The sequence below is a fragment of the Neopelma chrysocephalum genome, unplaced genomic scaffold, assembly GCF_003984885.1.
Source record: "Neopelma chrysocephalum unplaced genomic scaffold, ASM398488v2 Primary Assembly neopelma1_185163, whole genome shotgun sequence".
Lineage (NCBI taxonomy): Eukaryota > Metazoa > Chordata > Aves > Passeriformes > Pipridae > Neopelma > Neopelma chrysocephalum.
Window position 1 is genome coordinate 1 of NW_020938635.1, and position 14,977 is coordinate 14,977.

A 14,977-nucleotide genomic window follows, 5' to 3' on the forward strand; every position below is an offset into this window, starting at 1 on the left:
TCCGGTACCGCGGCCTGTTCCGGTACCACGGCCCTGTTCCGGTACCGCCGGGCCTGTTCCGGTCCTGTTCCGGTACCGCGGCCCTGTTCTGGTCCCGCTGCTCTTCCTCCGGTCCCGCTCCGGTCCCGCCGCCCCCGGTCTCCGTTACCGGCCCCCGGGGATGTGCTGGACCTGCCGGAGCGAGCCCGGAGGAGGCACCGAGGTGACCGGAGGGGAGGATGGAGCAGCTCTGCCGTGAGGAAAGGCCGGAGATTCGGGGTTGCTCGGCCCGGAGAAGGGAAGGCCCCGGGGCGGCCTCACTGTGGCCTCCCAGGACCTGAGGGGAACTCACGGCAGAGACGGGGCGAGGCTGTTCACAGGGATCGGAGTGACGGGACGGGAGGGAAGGGGTTTGAACTGAGAGAGGAGGTTTAGATTAGATACGAGCAAAAAAACCCTTCCCTGTGAGGGTGGCGAGGCGCTGGAATGGATTTGCCGGAGCAGCTGTGGCTGCGCCGACCCTGGAAGTGTCCAAACCCAGGCTGGAGCGGCCTGGTCTGGTGGAATTGTCCCTGCCCATGGCACGGGGGTGGAACGAGACGGGCTCCAAGGTCCCTTCCCACCCAAACCATTCCATAATTCCGTGTGTGTCGTGCGGGGGGATGGAGGAGCGGTCGTGGCCCCGAGGCGGGGCGGGGAGCCCCGGTGAGATCCCGGGTGGATCCCAGGGCTGAGATCCCCGGTGGATCCCGGTGCGATGCCCGGTGCGGTCCCGGGGCAGAGATCCCCGGTGGATCCCGGAGCGGCCCCGGGGCAGAGATCCCGGTGGGTCCCGGAGCGGCCCCGGGGCAGAGATCCCGGTGGGTCCCCGGTGGGTCCCGGAGCGGCCCCGGGGCAGAGATCCCGGTGGGTCCCGGTGGATCCCGGTGGGTCCCGTTGGGTCGCGGGGCGGGGCCGGGCCGGTCTATGCGGAGCGCGGCGCTCGGAGGCGCGAGAGTCACGGTGGCCGAGTGGTTAAGGCGTTGGACTCGAAATCCAATGGGGTTTCCCCGCACAGGTTCGAATCCTGTCCGTGACGCCCGCTCCGCATTTTTTAGCGCGGGGCCGCCCCCCCGGTCCCGGCTCCTTTAGCGGCGGCGGCAGCGGGAACTCCCCCGAACGCTCCGGTTCCTGCTCTCAGCGGCGGCAGCGGCGGGCGGGGAGCTCCGGTACCGGCTGTTTTAACGGCGAGAACAACGGGAACGCCCCCTCCGATCCCTGCTCTTTTAGCGGTGGGAGCGAGGAGGAGCCTCCCAGCCCCGGCACCGGGTCTTCTACCGGTGAGAGTGGCGGGACAGGTTTTTTCTTTTTGGGGAGCACACCTGGGGGGCTTCATGGCCACCCCCGTGGCTGGAGCCCCCCGGGACACTCATCCACACCCCCGGGGGGGGCCGTTCCCTCCCGGGTCGGTGGGAGCCCGTCAGTGACATTTATTGATCTCGGGGACCCCCCCAGGATGGGGAGGACACCCCTAAACCCACCCAGTTTTCCCCTCCGTGGTGGTGGTGGGGGTTCAGGGTGCAGTTGGAGGCCCCCAAAGCAACGATAAAGCAACCAGAACGCTGTTTATTGATCACTTCAATCCCTGCCTCCCGCCCGATCCGCTGGGACCGACACCGGAGGAGAAACGATGGTAAAAAACAACAAAACAAATGCAAATAAATTAAATTCCCAACAAGTCCCACGGGACCAGGCCAGAGGCGCCTGCCCGTGGTATTTTGAAACTCAAATAAAATGAAAAAAAAAAGGCCAAAAAAAAGGTACAAAAAATACAGAACCACAATCACAAGTGTCTGGAAAAGTAACACCAACAGTGGAGAAAGCGGAGCCAAACACGGGGCAGGAGCAGGGGAGGTGGGAGGTGCCCGAGGGGACACAGCTGCTCCCGAGGAGAGGGGCTGGGGCATGCACAGAGCAAGGGGGGCACAGAGGGGTCCCCAGGGCTGAGGACCCCCCACTCCAGGGGCTCGGCTGCGGCTGTTTGGCTCCGGGGTCAGTGACACTGGCAGTGCCCGGTTTGGGGGCACCGAGACGAGCCCCTTCCCCACCCGCAGGAGGGGAGCAGCTCCCGCCGCTGCGGGGTCAGATCAAAGCTCGGAGAGACACCGGAGAGCGAGGTGGGAAATCCAGGGGGGTGAGAAATCCCGGGGGGAGAAGTGGCCATGGAATGAGTGAGAGCTGCCGGGCAGCAGGGCTGGTCCTGGGGTTCTGGGCTGGGTCGTGAGCCGGGATTTGGGGGACCCCCCGAGGGGTCTGGCAGTGCGTGCGGAGCCATCGCTCCTTCTGTCCAACAAAGACACGGAACGGGGAGGCAAAGGGGGGACGTGGAGGGGCTGCAGCTCCGGCCGAGCTCCACGCAGGGTTTACCAGAGGGGTTTCATCGTGTCACTGAGGAACCCGGAGGTCGGAGGGGACAGTTCCCTAAAATCCACGTTGGCGACCGGGGAACGCCCGCAGTTCTGAGCGGCCTCCCCCCCCCTGCACCTTCCCCCTCCTCTCCCTCGAGGGCGTTTGTCCCCCCGGGGATCCCTCAGATCTCCTCCGGGATCCCTCAGATCTCCTCCACTCCGTGTGCAAAGATCATGACGAGCCCCGGCTCGAGCACCATGTCCTCGCCCATGTGCTGGTTCTCGCAGGCCATCACCACCACCGCCTGCTTGCCGGGGATGCGCTTGGCCACATAGTTCTCGTAGTAGCGCCGGTTCATCTGGCGCGTCTCCAGCGTGGCCAGGCCCTGCGGCCAGTTCCGCTCGTGGGCGTTCTCGATGAGCTCGTTGATGATGGACGCGGGGCAGCCGCTCTCCACCAGCGAGCGCTTGATGACGGCCTGGAGCACCGCGTCCGGCGTGGAGATCATCCCGCCCCACCGCGTCACCCGCGCCGGCTGCAGCGAGTTCACCCACCTGGGGACACGGGGGGAAGGGGGGCATTGGGGTGGGATCTCAGAATCCTCGAGGCTGGAAAAGCCCTCCAAGATCATCGAGCCCAACTGTGCCCCATCCCCACCTTGTCCCCCAGCCCAGGGCGCTGAGTGCCAGGTCCAGGCCTTCCCTGGACACCTCCAGGGGTGGGGACTCCACCACCTCCTAGACCACCCTTTCCAGGAAGAAATTCCTCCTGATGTCCCCAGACCTTCGCTGTGCCTGGATCACCCCCTTGCCCCAGGAGTCCAGCTCTGGCTCTCTGGAAGGAACTGTGGCCCCAAACCCTTGAGCCAGAGCCAGACACAGCTCAGCAGTGGGGGGGGTGCAGTCACAGAATCCCAGAATCCCTGGTTGGGGTCGGAAGGGACCTCTGGAGATCACCCAGTCCAACTCTCTTGCCAAGGCAGAGTCACCTTGAGAAGGTGACACAAGAGGGTTTGGAATGTCTCCAGAGAGGGAGACTCCACACCCTCCCTGGGCAGCTGTTCCAGTGCTCTGCCACCTTCCGTGGAAAGAAGTTCTTCCTCATGTGGAGGTGGAACTTCCTGTGTTTTAGTTTGACAACGCCTTCCACGAGGAAATCATTCCTGATTTCCAACCTGAACCTGCCTTGGGGCAGCTTGAGGCCACCTCCTCTTGTCCTGTCACTTGTTACCTGGGAGAAGAGGCCCATCCCCATCTGGCTACAATTACAGTTTCCCCCCAGATCTGGGGAATGGCTCAGTTTTGGGTGCTCTGTGCTTGGGAGTGAGCCTGGATGGGGAACACTGAACCTCCCCACCTTCCCCTCCTGTTTCCATCCCAGGCTGCTTCAATCAGCTCCACGATCCCTCCCTTCAGGGAGGGGAGAGAGGACGAGCAAGGAGCTGCCTCCTCCCAAGGAGGAAGGAATCTGGCAGCTTCCTGTTTGTGGGCAGGATGCAGGTGGAACAATAACACTCCAGACCCATTGTGTGAGCAGCTCACGTGCCACCCCCAGCACAAACTCCCCTCTTGTGAACCATTTCCTTCTCGTCAGAAGGCACTTCAGCCCCTCCCCAGTCCCAGGACTCACTCCAGGATCTCGTTGTACTCGATGGTCTCCTCCAGGTTCTGCAGGTTGGGGTTGACACTGCGGATCGCCCGCATGTAGGCCTTGAGCAGCTGGATATCCCGCTTCTGCCAGGGCAGGGAAAGGTGGGATTTGGGAACGGAGTCACCGCCGGGGCCCCACAGAGCCCCCCCAGAACCCCAGCCACACTCAGCCCAGGCCACTCTCCAGCCCCTTTTTTTTTTGGCATTTTGGTGTCCGGGCACCCCACGGGGACCAGGGGAACCCTGGCACAGCTGGACCCACCTGCTCGGCCAGCTGGTGCTTGTGCTCTGCCGAGGTCTTCTCCAGCTCGGCGATCCGGGTCTGCTGCTGCTGCACCACCGACCGCAGGTGCTTGATGCAGTTGTGGTTGGGCAGCTCGTCTTTGGGCATTTCCAAGCTGCCAAGAGCCAGGAGAGAACGTGGAGGCCCCGCGTCAGGGGAAGCTGCACGCAAAGCACTTGGCACCGGCGTGTGAGCAGCTCCCAGAGCTGATCCAGGCGTGTGGGACCAGCTCAGATACCCCTGAGGAGTGTGGGAAGGCCCTGCCGTGCCAAATGGTCTGGGGAGAGTTCTGGGAATAAACCACCACCGCCACAGTGCCGTGGGATGGGGATTTTCCTCCTCCAAAGGGATCAGGGAGCAGAACCAGACAGCCCACGGGCCCAATCCAGGTTCTGACTTCCCCCAAGGAGATCCCACTATCTCCAATCCAGGTCCCTGCTTTCCAGCACCTCATTCCCCAGTCTGTCCGTAGATCCAGGGCAGAATCCAGCACTTGAACTTCATATGGTTGGTGATTGCCCATGTCTCAGGTTTGCCAAGGTCTCTCTGCGGGGCCTTGAAGGAGCCAACAGCTCCTCCCCACCCCTCCTGCAGCACCACAGCCTCCAAAACCCCCCCCCGTCCCCTCCTCACCCGCATCCCTGCTCGCAGGTCACCGGGCGCTTGGGGTTGTGCTCGCAGTCGTTGAGGTGAGACATGAGGTTGTCGAGGCGCACGACGGCCGTGCAGCCGAACACGGCGTTGTCGCAGGTGATCTGCAGCTTGGACAGCATGTTCCGCATGATCCGCGGCACCGGGCGCAGGTGGGCCACGGTCACCACGCTGCGGTCCACGGGGCACGTCTGCTGCTGCGAGAACCACTGCGTGATGCAGGCATTGCAGAAGGCGTGCTCGCAGTGGGGAGCCTGGGGAGGGGCAGGAGGACACGGCCACGGGTCACTCGTGGGCTGGGAAAGATCTCCCAGACCAAACCCGAGCTGTGCCCGGTCCCTGAGGCTGGAAAAGATCTCCCAGACCAAACCCGAGCTGTGCCCGATGCCCGCCTGGTCCCCCAGCCCAGAGCACCAAGTGTCACCTCCAGGCCTTCCTCGAGCTCCTAAATTTCATCGTTTTCCCAGATTAAAACATCACTTGGCTGTGTTTACACAGACAGGCTCTGCTCTTGTGTCCAAACTGCACTTGAGAGCACTCAGGACTGGGGAGGGGGAGTAGATTTTGGGAACACGGAGCTTCATCCCTGGTGCTGGTTCCTCTCCCGTGCTACCCACAACCCTTCCCAGGAGAGCTCAGGATCCAGGGAGCCCATCACCTGACCCAGGCATCCACGAGCCTGGGGCTGCCACCAGAGCCTTCCAGCAGCCAAACTCGGTGCTGAGGTGGGACCTACCTGAACCGGCTCCTCCAGGACCCCGCTGCAGATGGGGCAGATAAGGTCCTCATCAACGTCCCCCTGGAAACGAGCTACATCATACCCCATCGCTCGTCACCGCTGCCAGAACCCTGCAGGGGGGACAGGGGCTCAGGGGAGCAGCCCAGGGCACATCCCACCCCTCTGCTGCCCAAATTCCTGCTCTCTCCCCCCCCAGGCACACCTGGAGCTCTCACAAGGTGATCTATGAGGGGGGGAAAAGGGTCTCGGCCCCCTCTGTGTGCCCGGAGCTGCCCCAAGGCTGCTGCTTCCACCTGAAATTCCCAATCCTGACGCAATTTTCCCCTTGGTGGTGGTTGGGGTTTGGCCTGGGGGTTGTTTTGCACGGTTTATTTGGTTTGCTGAGGTGGGACACGTGCCAGGGACCGTTCCTGGTGCAGCCAGACCCTCGCCAGCCTCACACGACGGCACCGGCTCCTCCCTGGGAGGAGGGAACGTCCTGCCAAGGATGGCAGTGCCAGGTAATTCCCTTCTCCAACCCCTCAACTCCCTGCCAGGGCTGGCCTTGAGCTCTGCCCCGGCAGTTACGGGGCCCTCTGCTCCTCCTGCCCCGTTCTCACGACATCAAAGGCGGTGTCCGACCCCTGCAGCCCCATAAAGGAGTCCCCACCCCAAATCCAAACAGGAGCTGGCAGGGACAGGAGGGGTGTGAGGGCACGGGGAGCCCTGGCCAGGCTCTGAAACCCCCGTGGCAGGGCAGCAATTCCAGCTGTGCAAACATCAGCAGGTGGCTCTGCATCCCTCCAGCCCTCGGGATGCAGCTCCAGAGCTCCGGATCCACCCGGAGGTTCGTTAACAAAACCCCTTCCCTGCCGGTCCCAGGGATCCTCTGGGAATTCCCAGGTCTGCCCGGCTCCTTCTACGTGAAATACAAGACACAGAAACCAGGCAGGGGCAGTTCCTGAGCCAGTTTGGCAGGATTTCTGTCAAACCTCCGGAATTCAAGGAAGATCTCGCTATTTCCCCGTGGATATTGATTTACACCGAAGCTTTTTGGAGCGAGACCCAGGAGCAGCCACCATTCCAGGGCTCTCTGTGCGTGGAGGGAGGACTGAACTGCTGCAGGGAGCTGTGGGGGAAGGATTGATGCCATTCCCACGGGGAAGGGAGGCTGGGAGAGGGCCCTGCCTTACCTCCCGTGGCAGAATTCCTCCCGGAGCGGCGCAGGGCTGGGCTGGCTTCACTCTGTGCAGGGACCCTCTCCCAAAGGCCCATCTTTCCCCTCGCTCCTCCACAGCCCAGAACCTTCCTCGGGGGCCCCGCGCCGGAGTCAGGACGGAGCTGATCCCGGGGAACAGAGAAGGGAGGGAGGATGAGGATGGTGAAGGAGGTGGAGGCCGCGCCCTGTCCCTCGCCCCCCTCCAGCCACGTGGGAAAGGAGCTGGAATTTCCTGAAGAGCCTTCGAGACTCTCCAAAAAACGATGGAGAACCTGTGGAGGAGCCGTGGATCGCCCAGAAGGTGCCGATCCCACCGTGGACATGAGGGATGAGGGGCCAGAGGCAGAGAATTCCCACTGCATCCCAACCCGCCATTTGCCTCCGGGGATTTCTGATTTCAGTGGGAAGAACGAGGGTCCCTTCAGAGCCCCAAAGCAGCCCTGGAGAGCCCTCGTGCCCCCCCGAACATGAGAATGACACGGATCCACATCCCTGTTTCCCTGTGGCCCTTGGCTTTGGGAATTCCAGCCCCGTTCCCAGCTGGATCCACAGGGCAGGGACACAGACACCAGCCCATTGGGAGAAGCCTCAGCTCTGCAGTGACAAAGTCCCGCTAAAAATACCAGTTTCCCCAAATGCCTCTTAAAAAAAAAAAAAAACATCTCCTGACACAAATCCAAGTTTTTTTTCTCCCTCGCTGCGAAAAATCGACAGAACGGGAAAAACTATTTTGGTTTGAGCTCCTGGTCATGGCAACGAGGGGAAAAACCAGCTCAGGAACAGCCTGGGTGGTGCTGCCATGGGGGTTTGGGCACCAGAACCTTTGACACCATTATTGCTGAGGCACCAGAATTGCCCTGGGGCTGCTGAATTTTGGGGCATTTTCACGTTTATCGCTTAAAATCATGGCAAAAAATGCCCTTCCTGAAAACAAGGCTTTGCTCGGGTGCTGCTTAATTCCTGCCTTCCCTCTGCTTCCCAAACACTGCTGGGCTTCTGTGCCAGGGACCAGGGGCAGGTGTGCTCCCCACATCCCCCAGATTCCTCGGGATTGTTCCCCAAGTTCCTTTGGATTGTCCACCCACATTCCTTGGGATTGTTCCCACATTCCCTGGGACTGTCCCCCACGTTCCTTGGGATTGTTCCCACATTCCCTGGGATTGTCCCTCACATTCCTCTCTCCCTCCGCCCGGCCCGTGTTCTCCCCCGCAGCCGCCCCGGTGGGTCCGGGGCCGGTTCACGCCGCTGATCCCCGCCGGGACCGGCCCCGGGGGGCGTCGTTTCGCTCCCGGTGTCCGCGCGCGGCCCCGCGAGCAAGGCCGGGGATTCTCCTCCTCCCGCCGGGACGGGGCTCCAGCGGCACCGGGACCGGCACCGGGACCGGCCCCGGGGCTCTCACGGCCGGGGCGGGGGGGTCACTCCCCACCACACGAACTCCCCACCAGGTCCGGCCTCCCCCAGCCCCGAGCCCCGGCGGCCCCTCCCCGGACCACCGCCCGCTCCCCCCGGTGCTACCGGGGTCGCATCGCGCCCCCCCCGCCCCGGGAGCCCCGAACGCCGCCCACGGGCCCCGCTCTCCCCACGGGGCCTCCCTCCCGCCGCCCCACGTACCGCGGCCGCCGGACCAAGGCCTCTCGGGGGCCGTTCCGGGGCCACTCGGTGGCCGTTCCGGGGCCGCTCCGGGCTCAGGGGCGGCCGCGGCTTCCACCGGGTCCCCCCCGCCCGGCCCCGCCGCGCCGGAAGTTGCCGGGCCGGAAGCGCCGCTCCGGCCCCGCGCGAGCGGCAACTCGCTGGTCGGGGCGGGGCTCCGCGGGGTGAGCCGGGCTAAGCCCCGCCCTCCACGGATCGCTATTGGTTGGAACAGCTGTACGTCACCCGCCCCGCCGCGCGCTGATTGGCTGCGCGGGGCAGTGTCCGGGGGCTGCCGGGAGCGTGCCCGGTGAGCGCGCGCGGCGGGGGCTGCGGGCGCCCCCTGGCGGCGGGGCGGGACGGAGGGCGGTGCTCCCGATCCCGCTCCTGCTCCCGGTCCCGGTGGCCCCGGAGTCTCGCTCGTGGGTAGTTCCCGTCCCCGCGGTCCCGTCTCCGGTGTCCCGGCGGCCCCGTCCCAGCGGTCTCGTCCCCCCGCGTCCCCGCACTCAGCCCCGGTGGTCCCGTTCCCGGCGGTGATGCCCCCCCCGGTGTCCCGTCCCCGCGGTCCCGCGCTCGGTGCCTCGTTCCCGCGGTCCCGTCCCCGGTGTCCCCGTAGCCCGGTGGTCCCGTCCCCGCGGTCCCCGTCCTCAGCAGCGATGCCCCCCCCGTGTCGCGTCCCTGCTGTCCCCGGTGGTCCCGAGGCCGGTGGTCTCGTCTCCAGTGTCCCATCCCCGGTGTCCCAATCCCCGGTGTCCCGGTCCCATCCCCGGGTGGTCCCATCCCTGTGCTCCCCGTCCCAGCAGTGATGTCCTGGGCCCCCTCCCCGGGGGTGACACAGCCGGTGTCCCCCCGTGCCCCCCGTCCCCGGTGTCCCCCCCGTCCCCGGTGTCCCCCCATCCCCGGTACCCCCCCGTTCCTCCCGCAGGGTCCCGCCGGCACCATGAGCACCGAGACGCTGGTGAAGGACGTGAAACCGGGGCTGAAGAACCTCAACCTCATCTTCATCGTGCTGGAGACGGGTGGGTGTGAGGGTGGAGGGGGGTCCCCCCCGGCCCCGCGTGTCCCCCCTGACCCCGCGCGTCCCCCCCAGGCCGGGTGACGAAGACCAAGGACGGGCACGAGGTGCGAACGTGCAAAGTGGCCGACAAGACCGGCAGCATCAACATCTCGGTGTGGGACGATGTGGGGAACCTCATCCAGCCCGGGGACATCATCCGCCTCACCAAGGGGTACCGGGGGGGCTCGGGGGGGGCGCCCGGGACCCCCGACCCTGCGGGGACCCCGCCTTGACCCCTCCTTCCTCCTCCTCCTCCTCCTCCTCCTCAGCTACGCCTCCGTCTTCAAGGGCTGCCTGACCCTCTACACGGGGCGCGGGGGGGACCTGCAGAAGATCGGCGAGTAAGGACGGGGTGGGGGGGGCCCCCCCCGGGCGGGGGGGGGGTTGGGGGGGCGCGGGGGGACCCCACGGCCCCTCTGTGCCCGCAGGTTCTGCATGGTGTACTCCGAGGTGCCCAACTTCAGCGAGCCCAACCCCGAGTACGTGGCGCAGCAGTCGCAGAGCAAAGGGGTGAGCTGAGGGGGGAGTCCCGGGCCGGGAGGGGGGTCCCGGGCTGGGGAGGGGGCTGGGCTGGCACTGCCAGGACCCCCTCGGCCCCCCCAGGGCAGCCCCCTGGCTCTGCAGCACGCGGGGGTCTCCATCTCCTCCTCCACAGGCCCAGAACGAGAGCGCCGGTGCCTCTGCCCCACAGACCGCCCAGGGCCCCCCCGCAGCCCCCCCCAGGTAGGTCACGCAGCCCCCTCCCCACCCTGGGGCCGCAGGATCCCCTCCCACCCCGTGAGACCCCCGGGCTCGGCTCCACCGTTCCCTGCCGGTTCTCTCGCAGCCCCCGACAGCCAGAACGGGAACGGGCTGAGCCCGGGGGGCCCCGCGCACCCCCCCAGCGCCCCCGCGCACCCCCCGAGCGGCCGCATCACCCGCAGCCAGCCCGGGCACCCCGGACCCGCCTCCGGTCCCGTCAGCAACGGCAAAGAGACGCGGAGGAGCAGCAAGAGATAACGGGGGGACCCTCCCCCGGACCCTCCTCCCTCCAGCCCCGCCGCGGTCGGGAACGGCGGGGGGGGCCCGGCCCCACAGCCCCGCGCAGCCCCCCGGGGGCTCGGAGGGGGTGCCCGGGCCCCGCTGCCCCCCACTCGTGTGCCTCGGGGGGTGTCCCGGAGCCCCCCCCGTGCTCGGGGGTCCCGGGCGGGCCGGGGCTGAGCGGTGCCCGGGGGTCCGCGGCCCCCCCGCCCTGTGCCCCCCACCCGCGGCACCCGCGACCCTCGGGGTGCGCGTCAATAAAGGTCGAGCTGTGCCCACGCCTCGCCCGCTCCTGCCCCGCACTGGGGGGGGACCCGGACCCCCCTCCCCGCCCTCAGGGCCCTCCCCGCGGCCCCTCCCGGCACCGGGAGCAGCTCCGGGGTGACCCTTGGCCCCCCCCCGGGTCGGGCGCGGCAGACGCGGGACGGGGACGGGGACGGACAGGGCCGCGTCCCCCCCGGCCCCAACACCGCTCAGGTGGGCACGGGTGGGCACGGGAGGGGCCCGGGGGGGGGACGCGGGCGATGCCAGCGCCGCACCCGGGGGGGGGGGGGGGCGCCGGGGGGGGGGGGGGGGGGGGCGGGGGGCCCCCCGGGGGGGGGCCGGGGGGGGGGGGCCGGGGGGGGGGCGGGGGCCCCCGGGGGGGCGGGGGGGGGGGTGGGGGGGGCGCTGGCTCCCGGGATTTTCCATCCTGGCCCGGCCCCACGTGGGAGAGGACGGCGGCCATCCCTCCCTCCCTCCGTCCCTCCGTCCCTCCGTCCCTCCATCCCTCCGTCCCATCATCCCATCCCCACGTGCGCCTGTCCCGCGCCCCTGCTGGGAAGGGGGGAGCCGGTTTGGGGGATGTGGGGCTGGGGGTGATGGGGTGGGGGGGTGAGGAGGGAGCCGGGGGGTGCCGAGGGCTTTTATCTCCCGCCTGGTGAAACATTAACTCCCTCACAAAACCGGCCCCCGTTGCAAAACCTCCCCTCGAGGACGAGGGTCACCATGTGCCCCCCACCACAGCACCGTCCCCACCGCCCCCCTCTCCCACCTCGGGAGCCCTCGGGGGGCACAGGGGCAGCCCCCCTCGCCCCGGCCCCGCTGCCCGGGGTGTCCCTGAGCCCTGGGGTGGGACACGTGGCCCGGGAGTGACCCTGGGGTCGCCTGTCGCTTTCCCTGCGGGCGGACGGACGGACGGACGGACGGGTGGCAGGAAAGTGCAGCCGGGGGCCACTCGGGGGGACCACCCCACGTCCCGGGAGGCGCCCACGGGCAGGGGGGCTGCGCCCACCACATCTCCCACCACCCTCACCCCGTTGTCCCCCTCCTCCCCCAGCTCCGCCGCCCCCCGGATCCGGCCCCATGGGCCCCCCCGGGCTCCTCCTGGGGCTCCTCCTGGGGCTCCTCCTGGCCCTGGGGGTCGGGGGGACGCCGGAGCCGCCGGGGCCGCTGCCCGAGGAGCAGGAGCACGGGTATTACCTGCAGCAGCTCTTCGGGCAGTACGGGGCCAACGGGACGCTGCCCTTCGAGGGGCTGGCGAGGCTCCTGGGCAGCCTCGGGCTGGGCCGAGTCCAGGTGGTGCAGATCCAGCACGAGGAGCTGGGCCACGGCCACGTCAGTCACCTGGACCTGCTCGAGGTGCAGGAGGAGAAGCACCGGCACCGGCACCCGGCCTGGGAGCACGGCGGGGACGCGGCTCCCCCGGCCACCGACCGACCCCACAGGTACCTGATCCCCCCCCCACAGCCCCCGGGAGGGCTGCCCCACACCCCGGTGGGACGGGGGGCTCATCACCCCGGTGTCCCGCAGCCCCCCGGTGTCCCGCAGCCCCCCGCCCTCCCGGACGCAGAGCTGGGCGAAGCCGGTGCCCACCGATCCCCCCGGGGCTGGGGACCCCCCCCGGCGGTACCAGCCCACCCTCAGCCTGCTGGGGAGGGTCCTGGGCTTGGAGCACTCCAGCGCCGACCACCCGCACGATGATGTGAGTGGGGCGGGGGGGGTCACACCGTCCCATGAGTGGAGTGGGGGGGTCACACCGTCCCGCTCCGCCGCCGCATTCCGGGAGCCTCCGGGGCCCCCCGGCTGCTCCTGGTTCCCCCGGGACCCCCCGGCCGCGCTCACGGCAGCCCCCCCCTGGTCCTGCAGTGCCTCAACGTGACCCAGCTGCTGGTGAACTTCGGGCTGGACTCGGCGTCGCAGCTGACGCCGGAGCAGTTCACCCTCCTGTGCCCGGCCCTGCTCTACCAGATTGACAGCCGCGTCTGCATCCAGCACAGCGATGAGGTGACGCTGCCTCCCCCGGGGGGGGGGCCTGTGGCCAGGTAACCCCAGCCCGGGGTAACCCCTCCCAGGCCCCCGGCCCCGGGTTGTCTGTCCCCGGGTCCCCCAGAGCCTCTCACCCCATTGCTGCGTCCCCACGTGCCCCAGGGTCTGATCCCTGTGCCCCCCATCTCTGCAGCCCCGTCCCAGGTTCCTTGAGCATCTGGTCCCCCTGTCCCCTGTCCCCTGTCCCTGCTCCCTGAGCCCCTGCTCTCCCATCAGATGGACCCCGTGGACCCTCTCCGTGCATTCCCATCCCTGGCTCCTCCACCATCGGCTTCCCAGGTCCCCATTCCTGGATCCCTCCAACCCCACCCCTACAATGACCGTCCCTCCGACCCCAAGTGCCCCCCCCTCACAATCCCCATCCCCAGATTCCCATCACCCCCACAATCCTGGTCCTGGGGTCCCCATTCCTGAGCTCCCCATCCCTGCCTCCCCGGGGTCCCCATCCCGCATCCCCAAGGACCACCTCCCATCCCCACACCCCCTCTCCCCGTGCCCCCCTGCTCCGGCCGTGCCCCCTGACCCTCCCCACAGCTCTGGGCTGGGCTCTCCTGGCCGTGGCCTCCGTCAGCCTCCCGTCGGCCCTGGCCGTCGTCCTGGTCCCGCTGCTGAGCCGCGGCTTCTTCCACTCCCTCCTGGCCTTCCTGGTGGCCCTGGCCGTGGGGACCCTCTGTGGGGACGCCCTGCTCCACCTCTGGCCCCACGTAGGTACCCCCGCGGAGGGGAGGTGGCACCCTGGGGGACACCGGGGTGTCCGGGTGCCCTGACCCGCCGGGTCACCCGTGTCCAGGCCCAGGGAGGGCACCAGGAGACGTCGTCGGGGCCGGGGCCCGCGGTGCTGCAGGGGCTGGCGGTGCTGGGGGGCATCTACCTGCTCTTCCTGCTGGAGCTGCTCCTGGGGATGCTGCGGCGCAGGCGGGAGGCCACGGTGAGAGCCACGGGCACGGGGTGGGAGCCACGGTCACGGGGCGGGCGACGGGGCTGCCACCGGGTCCGGCTTTGTGCCCGACGCCTCGGTTCTTTCACAGGGACACCCCCACGGAGAGACCCCCACGGGGGTCCTGGCACCGTCACGAGGAGGTACGACCCCCCCCTTGTGCCCCTCAGTGCCCCACAGTACCCACAGCCCCCAGCCCCGGCACCCACCGTGTGCCCGTCCCGCCGCAGGGGCCGAGCTGAGACACCTCAGGGCACCAGACACGGACCCGGAGCTGGAGCTGAGGCCCCACGGACCCCCCCGTGAACCTCCCCATGGACACTCCCACGGCCCCGCGCTGCCCCTCGGCCCCAGGGCCACCGACATGGTGTGGATGGTGCTGCTGGGGGACGGGATCCACAACCTGACGGACGGGCTGGCCATCGGTGAGGGGGCAGAGCTGGGCACGGGCACGGAGCTGGATGTGGGCACGGAGGGAGGGGGGGTGCCCAGGGACAGGGGAACAGGGGGGCACAGGGACAGGGGGCAGGGGGTGCCCAGGGCACGGGGTCCCTGCAGGTCTGGGGTGAAGGACCCTCTTCCCGCAGGTGCCGCCTTCTCCCACAGCCTCTCCAGCGGGCTCAGCACCGCGCTGGCCGTGCTCTGCCACGAGCTGCCCCACGAGCTGGGTAAGTGCTGCTCCCCCTGCCCCGGCCGTGGCAGCCCCTCAGCTCCCCCCCAACCCACCCACCCACCCCTCAGCTCCCCCCCAACCCACCCACCCACCCACCTGCCCGCAGGTGACCTGGCGGTGCTGCTTCGGGCTGGCACCGCCCCCCGCTCCGTCCTGCTCCTCAACCTGCTCTCGGCCCTGCTCTCCTGCCTGGGGGTGGTCGTGGGGGTGGCCCTGGGGCACAGCGGGACCCCCCTCACCCCCTGGGTCCTCACCGGCACCGCCGGCATCTTCCTCTACGTGGCCCTGGCCGACATGGTAAGGGGTGTCTGGGGATGTCCGGGGGTGTCCGGGGGTGTCCCGGGATGTCCGGGGGTGTCCGGGGGTGTCCAGGGTGTCCGGGGGTGTCCCAGGGTGTCCGGGGTGTCCGGGGGTGTCCAGGGGTGTCCAGGGGTGTCCGGGGTGTCCCAGGGTGTCCGGGGTGTCCC

General features: G+C 68.3%; 3 protein-coding genes and 1 non-coding gene across 5 annotated transcripts in view; 3 read left to right on the forward strand and 1 right to left on the reverse strand.

Annotated features, from left to right (window-relative positions):
* The first annotated feature begins 975 nt into the window (after nucleotides 1-975).
* On the forward strand, nucleotides 976-1,057 carry TRNAS-CGA. The gene has a single exon. It is a non-coding gene; the product is annotated as a tRNA-Ser (tRNA).
* A 507-nt stretch (nucleotides 1,058-1,564) lies between these two features.
* Nucleotides 1,565-12,069, reverse strand: LOC113962793 (E3 ubiquitin-protein ligase NRDP1). Of its 2 annotated transcripts, none has more exons than XM_027673563.1 (7): nucleotides 12,055-12,069; nucleotides 6,862-7,009; nucleotides 5,687-5,799; nucleotides 4,933-5,204; nucleotides 4,279-4,414; nucleotides 3,997-4,100; nucleotides 1,565-2,921 (listed from the first exon to the last, which is right to left on the reverse strand). In XM_027673563.1, exons 3-7 carry the CDS (start codon nucleotides 5,774-5,776, stop codon nucleotides 2,570-2,572), a joined length of 954 nt encoding a protein of 317 aa, XP_027529364.1. In that variant the 5' UTR covers nucleotides 5,777-5,799; nucleotides 6,862-7,009; nucleotides 12,055-12,069; the 3' UTR covers nucleotides 1,565-2,569. The 2 variants fall into 2 exon arrangements, with proteins under 2 accessions (XP_027529364.1, XP_027529363.1); XM_027673562.1 differs by lacking the exon at nucleotides 12,055-12,069 and adding an exon at nucleotides 8,499-8,568.
* On the forward strand, nucleotides 8,857-10,646 carry LOC113962794 (SOSS complex subunit B1-like). The gene is made up of 7 exons (XM_027673564.1): nucleotides 8,857-8,938; nucleotides 9,442-9,535; nucleotides 9,607-9,745; nucleotides 9,843-9,914; nucleotides 10,002-10,083; nucleotides 10,229-10,292; nucleotides 10,397-10,646. Exons 2-7 carry the CDS (start codon nucleotides 9,457-9,459, stop codon nucleotides 10,570-10,572), a joined length of 612 nt encoding a protein of 203 aa, XP_027529365.1. The 5' UTR covers nucleotides 8,857-8,938; nucleotides 9,442-9,456; the 3' UTR covers nucleotides 10,573-10,646.
* The window catches only part of SLC39A5 (solute carrier family 39 member 5), a 5,179-nt gene continuing 1,239 nt past the window's right edge, over nucleotides 11,038-14,977 (forward strand). The window contains exons 1-10 of the mRNA XM_027673560.1: nucleotides 11,038-11,070; nucleotides 11,912-12,299; nucleotides 12,403-12,556; nucleotides 12,721-12,889; nucleotides 13,423-13,604; nucleotides 13,691-13,828; nucleotides 13,929-13,980; nucleotides 14,068-14,262; nucleotides 14,425-14,505; nucleotides 14,617-14,807. Of these exons, the coding sequence (XP_027529361.1) occupies nucleotides 11,938-12,299; nucleotides 12,403-12,556; nucleotides 12,721-12,889; nucleotides 13,423-13,604; nucleotides 13,691-13,828; nucleotides 13,929-13,980; nucleotides 14,068-14,262; nucleotides 14,425-14,505; nucleotides 14,617-14,807 (1,524 nt within the window). The 5' untranslated portion in view covers nucleotides 11,038-11,070; nucleotides 11,912-11,937. The remainder of the gene's footprint in view (nucleotides 11,071-11,911; nucleotides 12,300-12,402; nucleotides 12,557-12,720; nucleotides 12,890-13,422; nucleotides 13,605-13,690; nucleotides 13,829-13,928; nucleotides 13,981-14,067; nucleotides 14,263-14,424; nucleotides 14,506-14,616; nucleotides 14,808-14,977) is intronic.

Excerpts from the sequence above, each read along its gene's own strand:
- LOC113962793 (XM_027673563.1), bottom strand. The coding sequence starts at position 5,776 with ATGGGGTATGATGTAGCTCGTTTCCAGGGGGACGTTGATGAGGACCTT. Across the intron at positions 5,205-5,686 it reads TCCTGGAGGAGCCGGTTCAG|GCTCCCCACTGCGAGCACGC; the intron begins GTAGGTCCCACC and ends GCCCCTCCCCAG. Across the intron at positions 4,415-4,932 it reads ACCTGCGAGCAGGGATGCGG|CTTGGAAATGCCCAAAGACG; the intron begins GTGAGGAGGGGA and ends GGCTCTTGGCAG.
- LOC113962794 (XM_027673564.1), top strand. The coding sequence starts at position 9,457 with ATGAGCACCGAGACGCTGGTGAAGGACGTGAAACCGGGGCTGAAGAAC. Across the intron at positions 9,746-9,842 it reads ATCATCCGCCTCACCAAGGG|CTACGCCTCCGTCTTCAAGG; the intron begins GTACCGGGGGGG and ends CCTCCTCCTCAG. Across the intron at positions 10,293-10,396 it reads GGGCCCCCCCGCAGCCCCCC|CAGCCCCCGACAGCCAGAAC; the intron begins CCAGGTAGGTCA and ends CCGGTTCTCTCG.